Source organism: Carcharhinus amblyrhynchos, chromosome 19, assembly GCF_965287045.1.
Source record: "Carcharhinus amblyrhynchos chromosome 19, sCarAmb.v2.hapA, whole genome shotgun sequence".
NCBI lineage: Eukaryota > Metazoa > Chordata > Chondrichthyes > Carcharhiniformes > Carcharhinidae > Carcharhinus > Carcharhinus amblyrhynchos.
The window spans coordinates 40,658,985-40,678,552 of record NC_137342.1 but is presented as its reverse complement, the minus strand read 5'-3'; the positions used below and the strand labels follow the sequence as shown (position 1 = coordinate 40,678,552).

The 19,568-nt window shown below is 45.8% G+C and overlaps 1 protein-coding gene across 4 annotated transcripts in view; it reads right to left on the bottom strand.

Annotated features, from left to right (window-relative positions):
* The window catches only part of plxna4 (plexin A4), a 641,164-nt gene that overhangs the window by 121,492 nt on the left and 500,104 nt on the right, over positions 1-19,568 (bottom strand). For all 4 annotated transcript variants that reach the window (XM_080207652.1, XM_080207655.1, XM_080207653.1 and 1 more), the window contains exons 10-13: positions 16,463-16,663; positions 11,959-12,055; positions 11,449-11,639; positions 1,968-2,119 (exon numbers count right to left, since the gene is read on the bottom strand). In XM_080207652.1, the coding sequence (XP_080063778.1) occupies positions 1,968-2,119; positions 11,449-11,639; positions 11,959-12,055; positions 16,463-16,663 (641 nt within the window). The remainder of the gene's footprint in view (positions 1-1,967; positions 2,120-11,448; positions 11,640-11,958; positions 12,056-16,462; positions 16,664-19,568) is intronic.

Below are 19,568 nucleotides of genomic sequence, written 5' to 3'. Positions count from 1 at the left end.
TTCATTCACTGCCTCATTATTTTTATATGTTGGCCCCAGCACTGGCTGGTGCTGTATTTATATCAACATTAACATATTGTTAATTATTCAACCTGTTCACTAGATGGCAAAATTCTCGGAGTTAGCCCTCCAATTTGGATGGTCTTGCCTAGTGGCCAATGGTCTTGAGTGGAGGCACACTTCCGTCATAAGGTCAAAAGAGAAGTGTTGACCGGGGAAGGGGTGGAGGGATGTCCACACAATCTCCCCAGGGGGCAGCCCAAGGACCCTAACGGAGGCCGTGTCAGAAAAATCTACCCTATACTTTCAAACACAGAAACTGGAAGCTAGGGAGGAGCAGGGAACAGGGAATCGAGAAGGTGCAATCCTTTCAATTAAATCCTATTTATAAGTAAGTTCTCCTAAAAAGCTTTAGCATAAAAAGAAAAGGAAGTCTTTTATATGGCGCTCCGCTATCTCCCCAAAGCATTTTATAGCAAATGAATTACTCTCTGAGCTATCGGAAACAGAAGAGCCAATTTACACAATTTTAGTGACATCGGTTGAGGGATAACTATTGACTGCGACAACTCCCCCTATTCTCCGAAATAGTCCCGCGGAATCTTTTACATCTGCCAATTTAGTTTCTCACCTAAAAGATGGCAGATCTGACAGTGCAGCACTTCCTCAGTCCGGAGTAATTATATCAGTCTGGTTAAGAGGCTCAAGCCTCTTAACTGATTCCACGATCTCCTAACTCAGAGCACTGAATAACTGCTATCACCAGATGTTGCATCACAACAGCTGGAAATTTGAACTATTCTTTAGCTGGCTTTCAAAATTATGAAATTCAGCCCATCAAGTTTGCAACAAATTTCTGACAGAGCATCTTGCCCAATCCCCATAACCCCGCACATTTAAAATTTATTTATTAGTCACAAGTAGGCTTACATTAACACTGCAATGAATTTATTGTGAAAATTTCCTAGTCACCACTCTGGCGCCTGTTCGGATAAACTGAGGGAGAATTTAGCATGGCTAATCCACCTATCCAGCATGTCTTTGGACCTTGAGAGGAAACCGGAGAACCCAGAGGAAACCCACACAAACATGGGGAGAATGTGCAGACAGTCACCCAGGTGTAATCCCCCAAATCTACACATCGTGGAACACTGAGCAGCAATTTAGCACGGCCAATCCACCTAACCTGCACATCTTTGGACTGTGGGAGGAAATGAGAACACCTGGAGGAAACCCATACAAACTCCATGCAGACAGTGACCCGAGGCTGGAATTGAACTCAGATCCCTAACGCTGTGAAACAGCAGTGCAAACCACTGTGCCACCATGAGAAAAAGGTGTTTTCATTGAAAACCAAAATCCAGGGCCACAAACACAAGATAGTCACTCATTATGGAGTTCAGGAAAAAAGTCTTAGTTCAGAGAATGGTTCAAATGTGAAACTTGGTTCCACAAGGAGTGCTTGAGGTAACTTTTATTCGTTCATGGGATGGGGATTGGGTGGGGGGGTTGGGTGCTGGCGGGCAATTGGTGACACTGGCTCACCATCATTTAGTGCCCATCCCTGAGGGCAGTTGAGACTCAACCACATTGCTGTGGCTCTGGAGTCACGTGTCAGCCGGACCAGGTAAGGATGGAGGATTTCCTTCCCTAAAGGACATTAGCGAACCAGATGGGTTTTTCCGACAATTGACAATATGCTAACATCTATGTATTTACAGAGAAGCTATGCAAACACACGAGGGAGAAAGAAATAGGAGGACATGTCGATAGGGTTAGACAAAGTAAATAGAATGGGAGGAAGTTCACTGGAGCTTCAACAGCAGCAAAAGGCTGGCAGGGGCAGGGGGGGGTCAGAAATATCTGGACGTCACATGGCTCTCGAGCTTGGATGCTACTGCCTAGCTACCCTGCCAAACATCCAACCTGCCAGTCCCACAGAGAAATAACGTTCAAACAGATCTTACTGTTCTGCAGGAATGTATCCGTCTGGCAGTGGGATGCAATCGACTCCAGCCACACGCACAAAGTTTTCAATCTCCCAGAAATTCAGTCCCAGGTTCTCCCCGTAGATCGTCACTTTTGTTCCACCTTCCCTGGGTCCTCGTATTGGGGTTATCTGTGGACGTATAAAGAGCTGTTGTCTCAATAGAACTCTGATAACCTCATAAAAGTAACATGTATTTATTGGTCACAAGGCTTACATTAACACTACAATGAAGTTACTGTGAAATTCCCCCAGTTGCCACACTCAAGCACCTGTTCGGGTCAATGCATCTAACCAGCATGTCTTTCAGACTGTGGGAGGAAACCAGAGGACCTGGAGGAAACCCACGCAGACACGGAGAGAACATGCAAATTCTACACAGACAGTGACCCAAGCCGAGAATTGAACCTGGGTCACTGGCGCTGTGAAACAGCAGTGCTAACCACTGTGCCACCGTGCCACCCTTTCATTCTATAAATTTCACTCAAAATACATCCTTCATAAACAGGGAATTATACTTCATGAGTGTGAATTGTTAATCAGAACATTCACCAGGATGTCTTGTCTAAAATTGCATATATGTGTGTGTGTATGTGTATTAACATGTAATGGGTATATTGCCATCTGTAGGCGTATATATTTATTTGTTTTTCTTAATCTTCCCTCTCTTTCTCTCTAGCTTCTCTTTCCTTAACACCAAACTCTTTGACTAAGTTTGTCAATCCCACAATGTCCTCATCTGTGACTCAGTGTCAAATTTCATTGTGAAGTGTTTAGACAAGGGTGTGTGTTATTTTATTCATTCATGGGACATAGACGTTGCTGGCTGGCCAAAATTTTTTGCCTATCCCTAGTTGCCCTTTGGAGGACATTTGAGAGTCAACCACATTGCCATGGCTCTGGAGTCACATGTAGGCCAGACCAGGTAAGGACGGTAGATTTCCTTCCATAAAGGACATTAGTGACTCAGACAGGTTTTTCTGACAATCGACAATGGTTTCATGGTCATCAGTAGACATTTAATTCCAATTTTTTATTTGAACTCAAATTCCACCATCTGCCATGATGGGATTCGAACCCTGGTCCCCACAACATGAGCTGAGTTTTTGGATTAATAGTTTAGCAATAATACCACTAAGCTAACACCTCCCCATAGATGCATGTGCAAGTATGCATATACAGGTAGAGTTCATGCTGGAATTAACTCTTTCTTCTCAAGTCCCGCAATGGAACAAGTTACTGAAGGAAATGTTAACAGCCCCATCACCCGAAACCTTTACGTCATTTGCATTTAAACAATTTGATTGTCAGGACTACCAGCTCAGCAAGTCGTGTCTGGTTTAGCTGGTGCTCCCCATTTAATAGCCTGTGATGGCAATACAACTAAAGTAGAAAGGAAAGAGAGAGGGGAAAGGGGAGAGTGGGGGAAGGGGAGGGAGGGGTAGGAGAGAGAGGGGGAAGGGGAGAGAGGGAGAAGGAGAGAGAGTGGGAAAAGGACAGAGGGAGAAGGGGAGAAGGGAGGAAGGGGAGAAGGGAGGAAGGGGAGAAGGGAGGAAGGGGAGAAGGGAGGAAGGGGAGAAGGGAGGAAGGGGAAAGGGGGAAAGGGAGAGAAGGGGAGGGAAGAGAGGGGGAAGGGGAGAGGAGGAAGGGGAGAGAGGGGGAAGGGGAGCGGGGGAAGGGGAGAGGGAGGAAGGGAGAGAGTGAGGGAAAAGGGGGAGAGGAAAAGAGGAGAGAAAAGGGAGAGATGGGAAAGGGGGGTAGAGGGAGAAAGAGAGGAGGGGAGACAGAAGTCGAGTGAGGGGGAAAGTAGAAGGTGAGAGAGAAAAAGCGAGAGAGCAAGAGAAAAGGCAAGGTGGGATCTTAAATGGAAACAAAAGATTATCAGAATGGAAAGAAGGTTCAGAGAATTCTTGTTTAAAATTAAAGGGAGAGAATAACCAAATGAATGATGTAACAAAAAGATCCAGAAATGTCAAGAAAATGTGTAAAGCATAGCAAGGAACAACAATGACAAAATATTTTCCCTCTCGTACAGTCTGTGCTTCCAATCTTGAACTGTACTCTGCCTGTATGTTAATGCACCATCTATCTCGTAGGTGTGTCTCACTATAAAAGCTCCCTGTTATTCACTAATCCTCATGCTTTTCTTCTCCCTCTTAGCTCATGCGAAAGGAACTGGTCAAATCCATGACTGAAATTTAAAACAGGGATTAAACTGACCGAGTACAAAGCACATCTCAACTGTCAAGTTTACAAACCTTCTCCTTCACTGCAAAGCACATGCCAGTAAGTCCCTCTCTCCCCCCTCGGGGATTATCAAACCACACAGGTGCTGCTTGAGACACTGTCGACAGCGTCCCCTCTGCGTGGAGCATGACTGCAAACAGTCACCCTGCTGAGCCTGGTACGGGAAGGGGAGTTCCTGACAATTCGGGAATGAGTGAGGGTCAGCACAGGGTGAAGCTGGGTCAATGAACAGCTGTACCCTCCATCCAGTTCCTCCTCACCCTCAGCAACCACTGCCAGCTTCCTTCCCTCCCTCCCTTGCCTCTTTCCCATCTCCATTGAGAACTCCTCGGGAATTTCGCACAGGAACACTTCCAGCATCACTGAGGGAGGGAGCTTTAATAATTGCTAAGAGAGAACTGGCCAGTGATGGGGGAAACTCCTCGCCATCTCACAGTCACCAGCATCTTTTCCTATTCAAACAAAAATAAAATCAGGCCTGGGGGAGAATCTCTGCCAGTCAGTGAGAGGATCTATTTGCGTCGTAAAGTGGAACAGTTTATCTTTGCGAACGCACCATTACCGAGGTCGAAACCTCATTGGGGGCAGCACAATGGTTAGCACTGCTGCCTCACAGCGCCAGGGACCCGGGTTCGATTCCCGGCTTGCATCACTGGCTGTGTGGAGACTGCACGTTCTCCCCGTGTCTGTGTGGGTTTCCCCCAAGTGTTTGGTTTCCTCCCACAGTCTAAAGATGTGGAGTTAGGTGGATTGGCCATGCTAAATTGCCCTTTAGTGTCAGGGGGATTAGCAGGGTAAATACATGAGGTTAGGGACATAGGGCCTTGGTGGGTTTGAGGTTGGTGCAGGCTTGCTGGGCCGAATGGCCTCCTTCTGCACTGTAGGGATTCTATGATTATTTTTTTAGATTTAATGACATCAAGGGCTCTGCATTGAGATAAACAGACATGATCAGCTTGAGTGGCGGAGCAGGCTCGAAGGGCGGACTGGCCATTCCTGCTCCTAGTTTCTATGTCCAAGCAAACTCCACTCTCCAAGGTATAGTACAAATCAGAAGCAAATAAGATCTCAAACTCAAGACAGAATCACACAGAGGGCTTTTCCACCTTTCACTGTAATCTAGCATTGGTTGTAGGAAGGAAAGAGAGGCAGGGGATGGGTGGCATGGCGAGAGAAAGACAGTCAGGTCCATCAAGCCCAAGCCTGGCACACAACACTGACCCAAACCCCTACCTCACAAATGTCCCGCAGACAAAAAAACCTTTACAAATCCTGAAGAGAATTAAGTAAAGCTCCAGGGGATGATCATCCCTCTGAATCCTCAGGACACAATGGCCAACAATTTAGAGAAACCCGGAGGAAACCCATGCAAACATGGGGAGAATGTGCACACTCCACACAGATAGTCACCCAAAGCCGGAATTAAACCTGGGTGCCTGGCGTTGTGTCACCATGCTGCTCACAGGATCTTATATGTTTCAATAATATTATCTCTCATTTTTCTAAACTCCAAGGGATACGAGCCCAATTTGCCCCAATGTTTCCTCATCAGATTGCCCCTTCAGCCCAAGAACCTGTGCAAGGAATATCTGATGTTTCCTTCTCAGGTTTTTCTGTCGCAAAGGCACAGGAAAGGATTTGAGAACCTTACAAAGGGGAATCCCCATCATTTGACTAAAGAATCTAAGTTATGAGGAGATGGCCATGCATTAGGGCTTGTACAATCTGAAAATAATGAGATGCTGGATGGGCTTGATGGGCCGAACAGCCTCCTTCTGTGCCATAATTACTCTTGTGATCTGATCAAAGTTGGCAAGGTTAAAGACAAGTGACAAAGTGGTGAATTGATAGTGAGTGAGATTATCAAAGAAGTTAAGGGATAACGGGTGAAGCTGGTTTTGTGGAATCTTGTCACAGATTGGCCCCAATCTCACTGGATGACAGAATGGGCTTGAGTGGCCAAAGATGTGTGGGTTAGGTTGATTGGCCATGATAAATTGGCTCTTAATGTCAGGGGGATTAGGAGGGTAAATACATGGGGTTACGGTAATCGGACAGGACCTAGGTGGGCTTATTGTCGGTGCGGGCTCAATGGGCCAAATGGCCTCCTTCTGCACTAGTGAGAGAGACTAGAACTCGAGGGCACAACCTCAGAATGAAGGGACGCTCCTTTAAAACTGAGATGAGGAGCAATTTCTTCAGACAGAGGGTAGTGAATCTGTGGAACACATTGTGCGTGTGTGGAGATGCCGGCGTTGGACTGGGGTAAACACAGTAAGAAGTCTGACAACACCAGATTTAAGTTCAATTGATTTATTTGATAGTAAACTCACAAGCTTTCGAGGTTTCCCTCTTCGTTTTCACCTGATGAAGAGGGAAACCTTGAAAGCTTGTGAGTTTATTATCAAATAAATCGGTTGGACTTAAACCTGGTGTTGTCAAACTTCTTATGTGTGAACTCATTGCCACAGAGGTCTGGGGAGGCCGGATCATTGAGTGTCTTTAAAACAGAAATAGATAAGTTTTTGATCAATAAAGGGATCGAGGGTTATGGGGGGAAGGTAGGAGAATGGGAATGAGAATCATATTGCTACAATTGAGTGGCAGAGTCAGCCTAGATTAAACCATAAGATATAGGAGCAGGCCTAATTCTGCTCCTACATCTTATGGTTTAGTCTAGGCTGACTTTTCCAGTGGAATGTTGAGGATGCTGTCCTCCGGAGGTGCAAATAAAACATTGAACCAAGGATCCAGCTGTCCCTCTCAGATAGGTCTAAAAGATCCCATGGCACTATTTGGAAGTAGAGGGGAGTTCTCCCCAAAGTTCTGGGCAATGTCTATCTATCAATCAACATGCCCATGAGCTGGTCATTACCATATTGTAGAACCACGCTGTGAGCAAATTGGTTATCACGTTTCCTGCCTTACAAACGGTGTCTATATGTCAAAGAAGTACTTAATTGGCAGTAAAGATTTGGGCCTGTGTCTGTGGGAGTTTGCACATTCTCCCTGTGGTTGCGTGGGTTTCCTCCGGGCGCTCCGGTTTCCTCCCACACCCCAAAGATGTGCTCTTAGGCTGATTGGTTTTACCAAATTGATACTATTCTCCCCTGAATCTGGCTAAGTTAGGGGTTCCATTCGTAGACATGCAGGGTAGAATAGGTGTAGGGTGATGCGGCGGCGCGGGCTCGTTGGGCCGAAGGGCCTGTTTCCCGTGCTGGGTTGTTCTTTGTTCTTTGTAAAGTGCATTTGGACTTCCAAAGATCACAAAAGGTGCTTGATAATTGCAAATCTCTCTTTCTTCTATCTATTAGTGCGATTCCAACATCACAACTTGTCCATTTTTTAATCCCAGTGGAACTGACTTCCCTTCCAGTGCCCAGAAAACTGCTACCTTGCCGGAACGGACAACAGTCAATAGTATCAGGTTGTTCTGAGTGCATCAGTTGTCTGATGGTTCCTTTGGAATGCTGCCAGCCAGGGATTTTGATGTTGCATTATACATAAACCACGGAGGGATTCCTCAGTGTTAATGGTCGTGAAAAAAAGCTTTTCAGGAAACTATCAATGTATAATACATGAGAGTATTTCACAGAACAAAACTGCACAAATTTGTAACAAATTTTGAACTTTCAGCTGGTTTAAGGAGATGCGTTCTCAGCATAAACAAATGCTTTAGTTATGCTGTGCCCAGGCACTACACTGATACAGATCCCAGTTTAGAAAACAGCTTCCCTGGCTTCAGCCCAGCTTAACTGTGCATAGAGTCAGCAACAAGGCCAGCAGAAGTACTGGAAATTGTTGGGTTGAGTATTTCCATCTCGTTAGGTTAGAAACAGGGGAAGAAAAAAATTCTCCACTTTTCAATTGGATGAGTTAAAACCAAGAAAGACTTGCATTTATATAGCACTTTTCACAGATGCCATGATTTTTTAAAAATTCATTTATGGGACATGGACATCGCTGGCTGGCCAGCATTTATTGCCCATCCCTAGTTGCCCTTTGAGGGCAGTTAAGAGTCAACCGCATTGCTCTGGAGTCACATGGACGGCAGACCAGGTAAGGGCAGCAGATGTCCTTCCCCAAAGGGCATTTGTGAACTAGATGGGTTTTTCCAACAATCGGCAATGGTTTTATGGCCATCAGTAGATTCTTAATACCAGATTTTGTTTTATTGCATTCAAATTCCATCATCTGCCGTGGCGGGATTCGAATCCGGATCCTCAGAACATCAGCTGAGTTTCTGGATTGATAGTCTAGTGGATAACACCACTAGGTCATCGCCTCCCTCATGACGAGAAATATGCACCGGAATTCTACTGCCTTGCCCACTATGGAATCGGAGCAGGCGAGGGGCGGAGAACGGAAATGTCCATTCACCTTGGGTGGGAATTTCCAGTCTCACTTAAGTGAAGCTGTAAAATCCCGCCCATGGGTTCTAAGTCACCCACAGCAACATCCCTCAGAGATGAGAAGAATGAACAGATAACCTGCCTTTGTGGTGATGAGCGATCTTCACTGGGGCACCACTTTTCTTCAAATAGTGCTCGTGTGAACTTTTACCTTAAAAAAAAGTCTTTAAATTCCAGATTTATGAAGTGATTTTAAATTTCACCAGATGCTGTGGAGGGATTTGACACAGTAAAAAGTCTGACAACACCAGGTTTTAGTCCAACCGATTTATTTGATAGTAAACGCACAAGCTTTCGAGGTTTCCCTCTTCGTCAGGTGAATGGAGAGTTCTGACCTTCTGGATTTGAAGCCATGCCCACCACAGCAATAGTCTGGTCCTCTGGATCACCAGCACATTGACATTGCCATTCCAGCACCGTGTCCCCACTACCGACATAACTGAGGCTGACATTCAAGGTAAAAGGACAAGCATCAAGGTTGAAAAGAGAACAGAAGGAAAGGCAGGATAGAGTGACGAGGTGACACCCAGCCTCAAATTTAATGATTTCGATCGAAGGGGAAGGTGAGAGATTCTGAGTCACTGGGTTCAGAAATCTTCATCCTGAACTGGATGGCATGGTAGCACAGTGGTTAGCACTGCTGTTTCACAGCTCTAGGGACTGGGTTCACTTCCCGGCTTGGGTCACTGTCTGTGTGGAGTTTGCACATTCTCCTTGTGTCTGCGTGGGTTTCCTCCAGGTGCTCCGGTTTCCTCCCAGAATCCAAAGATGTGCAGGTTAGATTGATTGGCCATGCTAAAATTGCCCCTTAGTGTTCTGAGATGCGTAGATTAGAGGGATTAGCGGGTAAATGTGTTGGGATATGGGGATAGGACCTGGGTGGGATTGTAGCGGTGCAGACTCGATGGGCCAGATGGCCTCTTTCTGTACTGTAGGGATTCTATGAAGATAGATTCATTGGACAGTTTCTCTATGTTTCTTTTATTCATTCAAGGGATGTGGACATCGTTGGTTAGGTCAACATTCATTGCCCATCCCTAATTGCCCTTGAAAAAGTGGTGGTGAGCTGCCTTCTCGATCTGCTGCGATCTGTGTTTTTTTTGATCATTTTACGGGATGTAGGCATCACTGGGTGGGTCAGCATTTATTGCTCGAACTGCCCTCCATTTCAGAGGGCCTTTGAAAGTCTACACTGATGTGGATCTGGAGTTACATGTAGACCAGACCAGGTAAGGATGGCAGATTTCCTTCTCTAAAGGACATTAGTGAACCAGATGGGTTTTTAACAACAATCAACAATAATTTCATGGTCATCATCAGACTATTAACTCCAGATTATTTTTATATTGAACTCAAATATCACCATCTGCCATGATGGGATTTGAACCGAGGTCCCCAGAGCATTACCCTGGGTCTCTGGATTATCAGTCCAGCGGCAATACCACTACGCCACCGCCTCCCCTTAGGTACACCCACAGTGCTGTTCGGAAGTTCTAAATTATGAAACAGTGACAGTAAAGGAATGGTGATATATTTCCAAGGCAGGATGGTGAGTGACTTGGAGGGGAGCTTCAGGTGATGGTGTTCCCAGGTATGTGTTGTCCTTGTCCTTCTAGATGGTAGCGGTTGCGGAAGGTGCTGCCTAAGGAACCTTGGTGAGCTGTTTTGCATTGTATCATCTTAAAGCCGATTTTCCACCCAAAAAAGGGATGAACTCAGCCTAATTAACAACTTGTATTTGTATAGCACCATTGATCATTAAAATGCCCCAAGACAGCTCACAGGAGATTGAGTGAGCAAAACCTGACACCAAATCACATAAGGAGATATTATAGAACAAGAGACCAAAAGTATGACCAAAGAGGTAAATTTTAAGGACTGTCATAAAGGAGTTGCGGGGGAGGGGTAGAGGAAAGGGGATAGAGGAGGGGGGATACAGAGGGAGGCAGAGACATTTAAAGAGGCAATCACAGAGTCTGGGGCTGAGGCAATCGGTCTAATAATCTTGTTAGACAATTAAAGTCTTAAAGGTACACATTGTCTGTACCTTTAAGACTTGATTACCTGTAAAGACTTGCATTCCAATGCTGTAAATTGAGCTTGTGTCTTTATATGCCCTGTTTGTGAACAGAACTCCCACCCACCTGACGAAGGAGCAGCGCTCCGAAAGCTGGTGGCTTTTGCTACCAAATAAACCTGTTGGATTTTAATCTGGTGTTGTGAGACTTCTTACTGGATTCATTGGAACACGCAGGCAGGGCTTCAGTTTATCATTTTAACTGAAAGGAGTGGACAGTGATGTTAATAAGTCATGACAACATGTGTCAATCCTCCGGACCAGTAGGCATTCCTTTGGGAATTCACGCCTGCCCAAAATTCCTCGGATGCTTATTAACTCACTCATTAAACAGAGAATAGAAAATAGTGAGTGAAATTTTCCCGTCCTGCCTGCCACAGGAATTGTAGTGGGCAGAGGTGGACCATACCAAAAAAGGTCTGTTGTCCTCAGGCAGGAATTTCCGGTCATGGGGCCAGGACAGCCAAAAAATCCTGCCTGTTGGCTGGAATTTTACCACCTCGCCCGCCCCAGAAACAGGGCATGTGAGGCTTGCAGAACGGCATCCTCCTTTGGCCTTGGGTGGGATCTTACGAACCTTGGGTGAGCAAGGCGGTAAAATTCCAGCAATTGTGTTTGACCATCGCATTCCACCACCTCCCCCCCCCCCCCACCCCCACCCCCTCAAGGCCCATCATCACAGCCTTCCTGGCCAACCCCCTCCTCCCCACCACACGTGCAGTTACCTCAGTGATTCGAGGGTTGGTACATTTCCTATTGGTTCCTGATGGCTGCAGCCACTGCTCGCCCGAGACGGGACAGTCCTGCCTGAGTGTGCAACGCCCATCACCCCTGCACCAGCCACATTCGAAGTCAGGATCAGCCTTCAGGCACAGGCCACAGCTCTCCCTCATCACGCCGCACTTGTACAGGTGAACTGCCAGAGAAGAAAGACAAAAGAGAGATTGAACTCAGGAGGAAAAGCAAGGCCAGATCGAATCGTGTCACACTTCAAGTAGAATTCAGACCAATTTTAGTCTTTGCTCCCAAAGATGTCGGTGATAAACTGAGACTGATGACTGGACGCAGAGCTGGACTGTCCTATCCTTTCCCCTGAATCTGAATTCTAACAGTAAGAAATCTCACAACACCAGGTTAAAGTCCAACAGGTTTATTTGGTAGCAAACGCCACTAGTGGTACACAATGCTCCAGATTTGATCTACCTACTTCCTTGTATAATTTTAGCAAGCCTCACCTTGGTTGTGTGCTGGGTTGTCGATGCTGAAGTCCCCATTCCAGACCACAGCAAGGTCCACTGGAAGATTGTTAATTGTTGTCCCCTCGTAGGAATACTGAAATGAGAAAGTTACAGGCAACATAGCAAGCTGTCAAAACCATCCGCCATCAAAGCAGCTTACAAAAAAAATCTTTGTTCCTCATCATTACCTTAATTCCAAACGTTGGAACAGGAAGGAGGAAAGAGTGCAGAGGCAATTTACTGGGAGTGTACAGGGATGAGGGACTTAAATTGTTAGAGGGAACGTCTTGAGATGGTGGGACTGTTATAGAGTCATGGAATCATAGAGGTTTACAGCACAGGTCCTTTGGCCCAATTTGTCCATGCCGCCCTTTTTTTTAAACCCCCAACTAATCCCAATTGCCCGCATTTTGCCCATATCCCTCTATACCCAACTTAATCATATAACTGTCTAAATGCTTTCGAAAAGACAAAATTGTACCCGCCTCTGCTACTGCCTCTGGCAGCTTGTTCCAGCCACTCACCACCTTCTGTGTGAAAAAATTGCCTCTCTTGGACACTTCTATATCTCTCCCCTCTCACCTTAAACCTATGCCCTTTGGTTTTAGACTCCCCTACCTTTGGAAAAGATATTGACTATCTTGTTGTTCAACGCCCCTCATTATTTTACAGACATCTATAAGATCACCCCTCAGCCTTCTACACCCCAGAGAAAAAAGTCCCATCCTCTCCTTATAATTCAAACCATCAAGCCCTGGTAGCATCCTAATCAATCTTTTTTGCATTCTTTCTAGTTTAACAATACCTTTTCTAATAATAGGGTGACCAGAACTACATAAAGTATTCCAAATGTGGTCTTACCAATGTCTTGTACAACTTCAACAAGACATCCCAGCTCCCACATTCAATGTTCTGACCAATGAAACCAAGCATGCTGAATGCTTTCTTCACCATTCTGTCCACCTGTGACTCCACTTCCAAGAAGCTATGAACATGTACCTCTATAGAGAGAGACTAGGGAAACCGGGCCTGTATTCCTGGTGTTTCAGAGAATGAAAGGTGATATCATTGAAAATACTGAAAGGAATGGACACGGAGGATGCAGGTAAGATGTTTCGCATGGTTGGGAAATCTACGACCGGGGGTCTCGAGTTCAAAATAAAGAAGAAGAACCGAGATGTGGAGAATTGTTTTACTCAAAGGGTTTTAAATCTTTGGAATTCCCTACCCCACAGGGGTATGGAAGCTCAATCAAAAGTATGTTTAAAGTAAGGATTTCTAAATGCCAATCAAACAAAGGGGCATGGAGAGTGTGGGGAAGAAGTGGATGATCAGCCATGATCATATTGAATAACGGAGCATGCTTGACCGACTGAATGGCCTACTCCTATTCCAATATCCCAACACTGTGATAACCCCCAGGACTTACATGGAGAAATCACTGACTGACCTCTCTGTAGGACCCATTGAATATGAGCTCCCTGGGGATTGGTAATTAACTGATCAGGTGGAGTTTGTATACCAAGCCCTGTATAAAGCAGGCCCAGGAGCAGATCCATTATTGCATTGTCCTGGTTGGGACCTGTTTGTGTTCACCACAGGCTTGTGGTTTTTGCTTTACTTTGTTTTGTGCAAAGAAGCATTATTTCTTTACAGCTGACTTATGGAGCTATTACAGACACTACTGAGCCATGGTTTCCGACTGGCACACAGGCCGTTATGACAGTCTCCGTCCAGTTCTGAGATTCTGGCCCATTTCCACCCAGTCACCTCCATACCACCGACACTCCTCTTTCACTGTTCAGCTGACAGCAACGGAAAGGTTCAGCGAAAAACAGCAGAACGCCTCATCAATGAAAAGAAAGGCTTTAACTTCCTATTGTGACCTTTGCTAAGGGTTTGAAAGGTGATGGACAGATTCCTGACACAACTTTTGACTGTGAACAGTTCCTCTTCAAATCAATGGAGATCAATCCACTGCGCGCATTACAACTGACACACATGTAGTACTGAAGAACTGCTTCAGGCAAGCACAGCAAACCTTCTCCAGCCTCACACAGTGGCAGCTTAAAGGAGATTAAGGATTCTGTGAATGACTAGAATTGCTAATGTTGCACCAACAAAACTGACAATACAAGGAGGCTATAATTGAATGCTCAGAATTATTATTATTAGGAAGGCACGGTGGCACAGTGGTTAGCACGGCTGCCTCACAGTGCCAGGGTCTCTGGTTTAATTCCGGCCTTGGGTTACTGCCTGTGTGGAGTTTGCATGTTCTCTCCGTGTCTGTGAGTGTTTCCTCCAGGTGCTCCGGTTTCCTCCCATAGTCCAAAGGTGTGGGGATTAGGTGGATTGGCCCTTAGAGTCCAGGTTGGCATATTGGGAGCGCTTAAGTCTTTGAGGAGGCTGTGGGTTCCAATGCAGAGCATGCAGTCTAAGCCAAAACCATACGGAGCACTGGATTGTTAGAGAATCCATCCTCAGGCTGACTTGTTAAACCGCAGTCTTTTTCGCCTACTCAGCTGGACAGAAAATGTCCCACACAACATTATTCAGTGAAGTGCAGCTGTCCTGGTTAATGTAGTTAAGGGATCTTTCATTTATTTGTTGTTTTAAGGGATGCTTAACTGTTGTCAAATGTTGCCTGCACATCATCAATCACTGTGTTTCAAGGAAATAACTAACTGCGGGAAGAATCTGAGACAAAATGTGGTGCAAGTGTTTCTATTTCACAGAATCATAGAATCCCAACAGTGCAGAAGGAGGCCATTTGGCCCATTGGGTCTGCACTGACCACAATCCCACCCAGGATCTATTCCCGTAACCCCACATATTTACCCTGCTAATCCCCTAACTCCAGGGTCAATTTAGCATGGCCAATCAACCTAACCCACACATCTTTCTTCCTTTCTGACAAAACTGGCTCCTCTCTTTCAGAGACCTTTAGGGGTTACCTGAGGAAATATTTCTTTGTAAAGTGATACAGAGCTGTGGTACAATGCTGCATCTGTGTCACGCCTGAATGACTCCATTACACATTTGAATCAGCTTGTACTGGGTGTGCTATATATCAGGAGCAGCTGGAATTGCAGTAATTAGCAGACTATTCAGAAATTAAAAACAAAAATGTGCTTTGTTTCATCTGATATTTGAACCTTCTGAATACCCCGAAGTGGGCTCTGAAACAATCCTTTCGCTTTCTCAATCATTCTGCCCTTGTTTTCAAAGGGGAAGGGAAACAAAAAAGGAATCAAGTCTAATTGTTTCTGGCTTAGATGATTTGTGCACAATCTTTTCACATTAGACTTCACTGCACTTCAAAACTCTTTCTTAAATGAACAGGAAGAGCACCGTTAGCATTGCTCATGGTGCGTAGGAGGTTACACTGCTTTACAACCACAGAAGCCATTGCACCATGTAATGCATAATGAGTCTGTAATGACTTTAATCAGTAAGTAGTCTCACAACACCAGGTTAAAGCCAACATGTCTATTTGGTAGCACAAGCTTTCAGAGTGCTGCTCCTTCATCAGGTGAGTGAAGGCACTCAACTGATGAAGGAGCAGTGCTCCGAAAGCTCGTGCGACCAAATAAACCTGTTGGACTTTAACCTGGTGTTGTGAGACTACTTACTGTGCCTATTCCAGTCCAACACTGACAACTCCACATCATGACTTTAATCAGGCAATTGAGGTTGGCCTGTTGGAATGTGAACTTCCCAAATTGATGGACTAATCAGGGAGCCCCATGCTCTATACTTAAACAAGAGTGCCAGTTCCTCTGGCACGCTGGGTGTAAACGGCAAACTGAGAGCATTCTGTATCGCATTGTTGGATCTTATAAAGAAAGGAATTTTAGTGAAGGGGCATCCACCTCTGTGGAATTATCAGAGTCAGCACATTGCAATGTTCAACTTGGCCCTCCAAGAAAACCAAGACTAAAACCAGAATTCTACTGTCCTGCCCACCATGGAATCAGAGTGGGCGAGGGGCGGACAAAGCGTAGGTCTGTTGACCTCGGACGGGATTTTCCAGTCTCAGGTTGAGCGAGGCCATAAAATCCCGCCCTAATTGTCAATTGCTATGACATTCAGTCCTAAAGGCGGCATTCCCTTAGTACAGTTAAAGACGGGCTCAGATCTTGTGCTGAAGACTCTGGAGTCAGGATCAGACCACACAGCCACAATTGGCACCTAACAACTGTCTGTGTGGAGTCTGCATGTTCTCCCCATGTCTGCGTGGGTTTCCTTTGGGTGTTCCGGTTTCTTCCCACACTCCAAAGATGTGAAGGTTAGGTTGATTGGCCATGTTAAATTGCTCCTTAGTGTCCAAAGATGGAACAATTTGGGGAATTTGCAGGGTGGAGGTGAGGGGTTACGGGGATGGGGCCTGGGTGGGATGCTGCTCTGCCGGAGAGTCAGTGCAGATTCGATGGGCCAAGCGCACTCCTTCTGCAATGTAGGGATTCTACAATTAATGGAAACCACCAGAAGCACTACTTACTGATGTGTTCTGACATTGGACACTGGAGCTGTTGAATCGCAAGGCCGGGACCCTCTGCTCCACTCCATGGATTCTCAGGATGCACTCGTACCCTCGCTGACCTGACTGAGGCTGTGGAAGATTTTTCGATTTCAGGGTGATGGGCTTCACTACACCAACGGGAACCAGAACCTTCTCAGCGGCCAGCAGCTGTGGACAGTCCTGGGGAAGAAAAGACAAGCAGAACTTCAGACTAACATCATTCACATGATCAATGTCTTCCTACCTAGTTAGGCCAAAGCCCAGTGTACAGGACACCACTGGGTGACAGAATAGATGAGGTAAGGAAGGGAGTAAGTTAATCCTCATTTCTAATGGCTGCCCACTGCCAATTTCCTTTGGTAATAGTGGTGAGGACTGAGTTTCGGGAAAAAAGCAAACGATGGCAGAGGACATGTGTGGGAATTTTGAGGAAGGGGAAGTCACCAGGATGGAGGGGGTACGCAGGAAGCTGGAGTGATTGGAAGTGAATGGAACTTGAAGAAAGTGCTAGTAAAGAGAAAGTGATTGAAGAACCTGCACAGATAGGGCACATTAAGTGTCCTCGGCAAAGTGGCAGCCATGGGGTAGCAGGGTGACACAGTGGTTAGCATTGCTGCCTCACAGTACCAGGGACCTGGGTTTGATTCCCAGCTCAGTTCACTGTCCATGCGGAGTCCGCACATTCTCCCCGTGTTTACATGGGTTTCCTCCCAGTGCTCCAGTTTCCTCCCACAGTTCAAAAGACGTGCTGGTTAGGTGCATTGGCCGTGCTAAATTCTCCCTCAGTGTGCCCAAACAGGCACCGGCATGTGGCAACTAGGGGATTTTCACAGTAACTTCATTGCCGTGTTAATGTAAGCCTACTTGTGACACTCGTAAATAAACTTTAGCTTTAACAAAGTAACACGTGTGGGATTGTCAGGTTGAGTGAAAGGGATAGAGAGAAGATTAGAGGAGAAAGGCGCTGATATGGGACAGAAAGGATTGTGGGGACAGGGAAGGGCGAGGAGAAGAGGAACAACAAGGGGAAGAAGTGGGTCCTGGTCAAGCAACATCTTGATTTCAAAATTCTCACCCTTGTTCTCCAATCGCTCCTTGGCCCTCCCTCTCTCTGTGATCTCCACCAGCCCTACAACCCTCTAAGTTATCCGGTCTCCAGAGTAACATTCCACCATTGTTGGCTGCCCCTTCAAGTTGCCAAAGCTCTGAATTGCCCTCCTAACTACCTTCTCTCTACCTTGCCCTCCTCCTTTGGAGATGCCCTTGAAGGCCTGCCTGTTTGACCAAGCTTTTGGTCACCTGTCTCTTGACGTGGCTCAGTGTCTGCTTCCTCGGAAGCCCTTTGGGATGTTTGGGGACATTGAAGGGGCTACATGAAGACCAGCTGTTGTTGTTTATCATGCAAACTGTCCATCTGGGCTTGTCGGGCGGTAGTTATACTTTTCTGCCAGTGGGGGCACTGGAATGACAGATTTTGGCATGAACCATTCTGATGTTCACCTTTTATAATGGGGATCGCTTCTGCTGAATGTTGGCACTGTAATTAAACCCTCCCACCAGCAGTGGCACTGATACATCTATAATGGGACCTGTGCTCAACAGCGCTACTGGTGGTGGGAGGAATGCCCCCCAACTGGAGTGGGACAAGTGACAAACGGGAGGTATAAACTAGAGGAAAGAGAAAATGTAAAGGAATAATTCTTTTTGCTTATCACTTTGAAAGCAATGCCTCATTAAAACCAACGGTTGTTGTTGCCACGGTGAAAAAAGTCCTCTGGAGTTCACTCATGGCTGTAGGGTCCAGTCATTAAATAACGTAGGTATTCCAGCCTTCCCATTATCTCCCCCCCTTTAAGGAATGAGTGGAAGGTTTGGGGACAATCTTACAGTGAAACTCAATTGAAGAGCTAACTCCTTTCCATTTGACTTGTCCCTGTGTGGGGGGAATGATCAATCTCAGTCTGCTTACCCCCACATTGTATCTGACAGGGACAGACGGCAACTTATAACTAAAAAGGAGCAGCTGCCTTATAAAAGAACGCTTCTCAAAAAATAAAATGCTCGACTGCATTTTGGCTCATGACTACTTCTGTTGAAGCACGTTTGGTGGGGAGGGGGGGCGCGGAGGTGGGGGGAAATGTCACGATAAGACATGACTTGAAGTTCATTAGCTCGACTAAATTCTCCACTTTCCTAAAGACGTGGCCCGCTTTGCATATGAAAAGGCCAAGAACACAGAGAGAGAGAAAAAAAGACCATTACAGATAGGTCTGAAGAGCTCGAATGAGGAACTGACAACGTAGAGTTTTATCAGCTTCACATGGCTGTCATTTTAAGTAATTGAAATTTAATGAGACTTTATTTCTTCCATTGGATCCACACACAGATCTGGTAAGAAGGATGAAAAAGGAAATCTGCAAAGACTGTTTTTATCTCTATATATATTTTATATATAGATCAAGGTTCTTGGAAAGGTCAGGCTATTTAACACACATTGCAACTACTGAATGTATCTGTAAATCCATCTGATTCCTCTCATCTGCTCTTTAATTCCCTTTCATTAAAATTTGTTTCATTTTCTTCTCTCCTGATTGTCTGAGCACAAAGGCAGCTAGGGAAATGTTGTGGCAATAAAACACTTTACAAGAGAGCGAGATAAAGCGCATTATTTTATTATTATTCTGCAGGCGCCGCCACGGTTTTCACAGTTCCCCGAGGGAGATATTTCGCACAAATGAAGCTAGTATTTACAGGGGACAGGGTGCTGAAGCGCTTAGCACACTCGCCTTTCACTCCACAACCTGGATATTAATCCACCCGGAGGAGTCCTCGCTGTTGGCCTGTGTAAGAAATCTCTCTGAAATGGGTGTTGGGAAGTTTGAAGTTCGGATGCTGACAGAAGCTTTACATCTGAAACATTTCACTGCCTCTTCTGCTTACATCAGATGCTGCAGAGTTCCAGCATTTTTATGTCAGATTTCCAGCATTTAATATATCAGACTCTCTGGTGACACTCACTCCCCTGAATCAGGTGTAAGGAACCCCTGAATCAGGGGTGTAAGGAACGCCCCCTGCCCCACTGTCG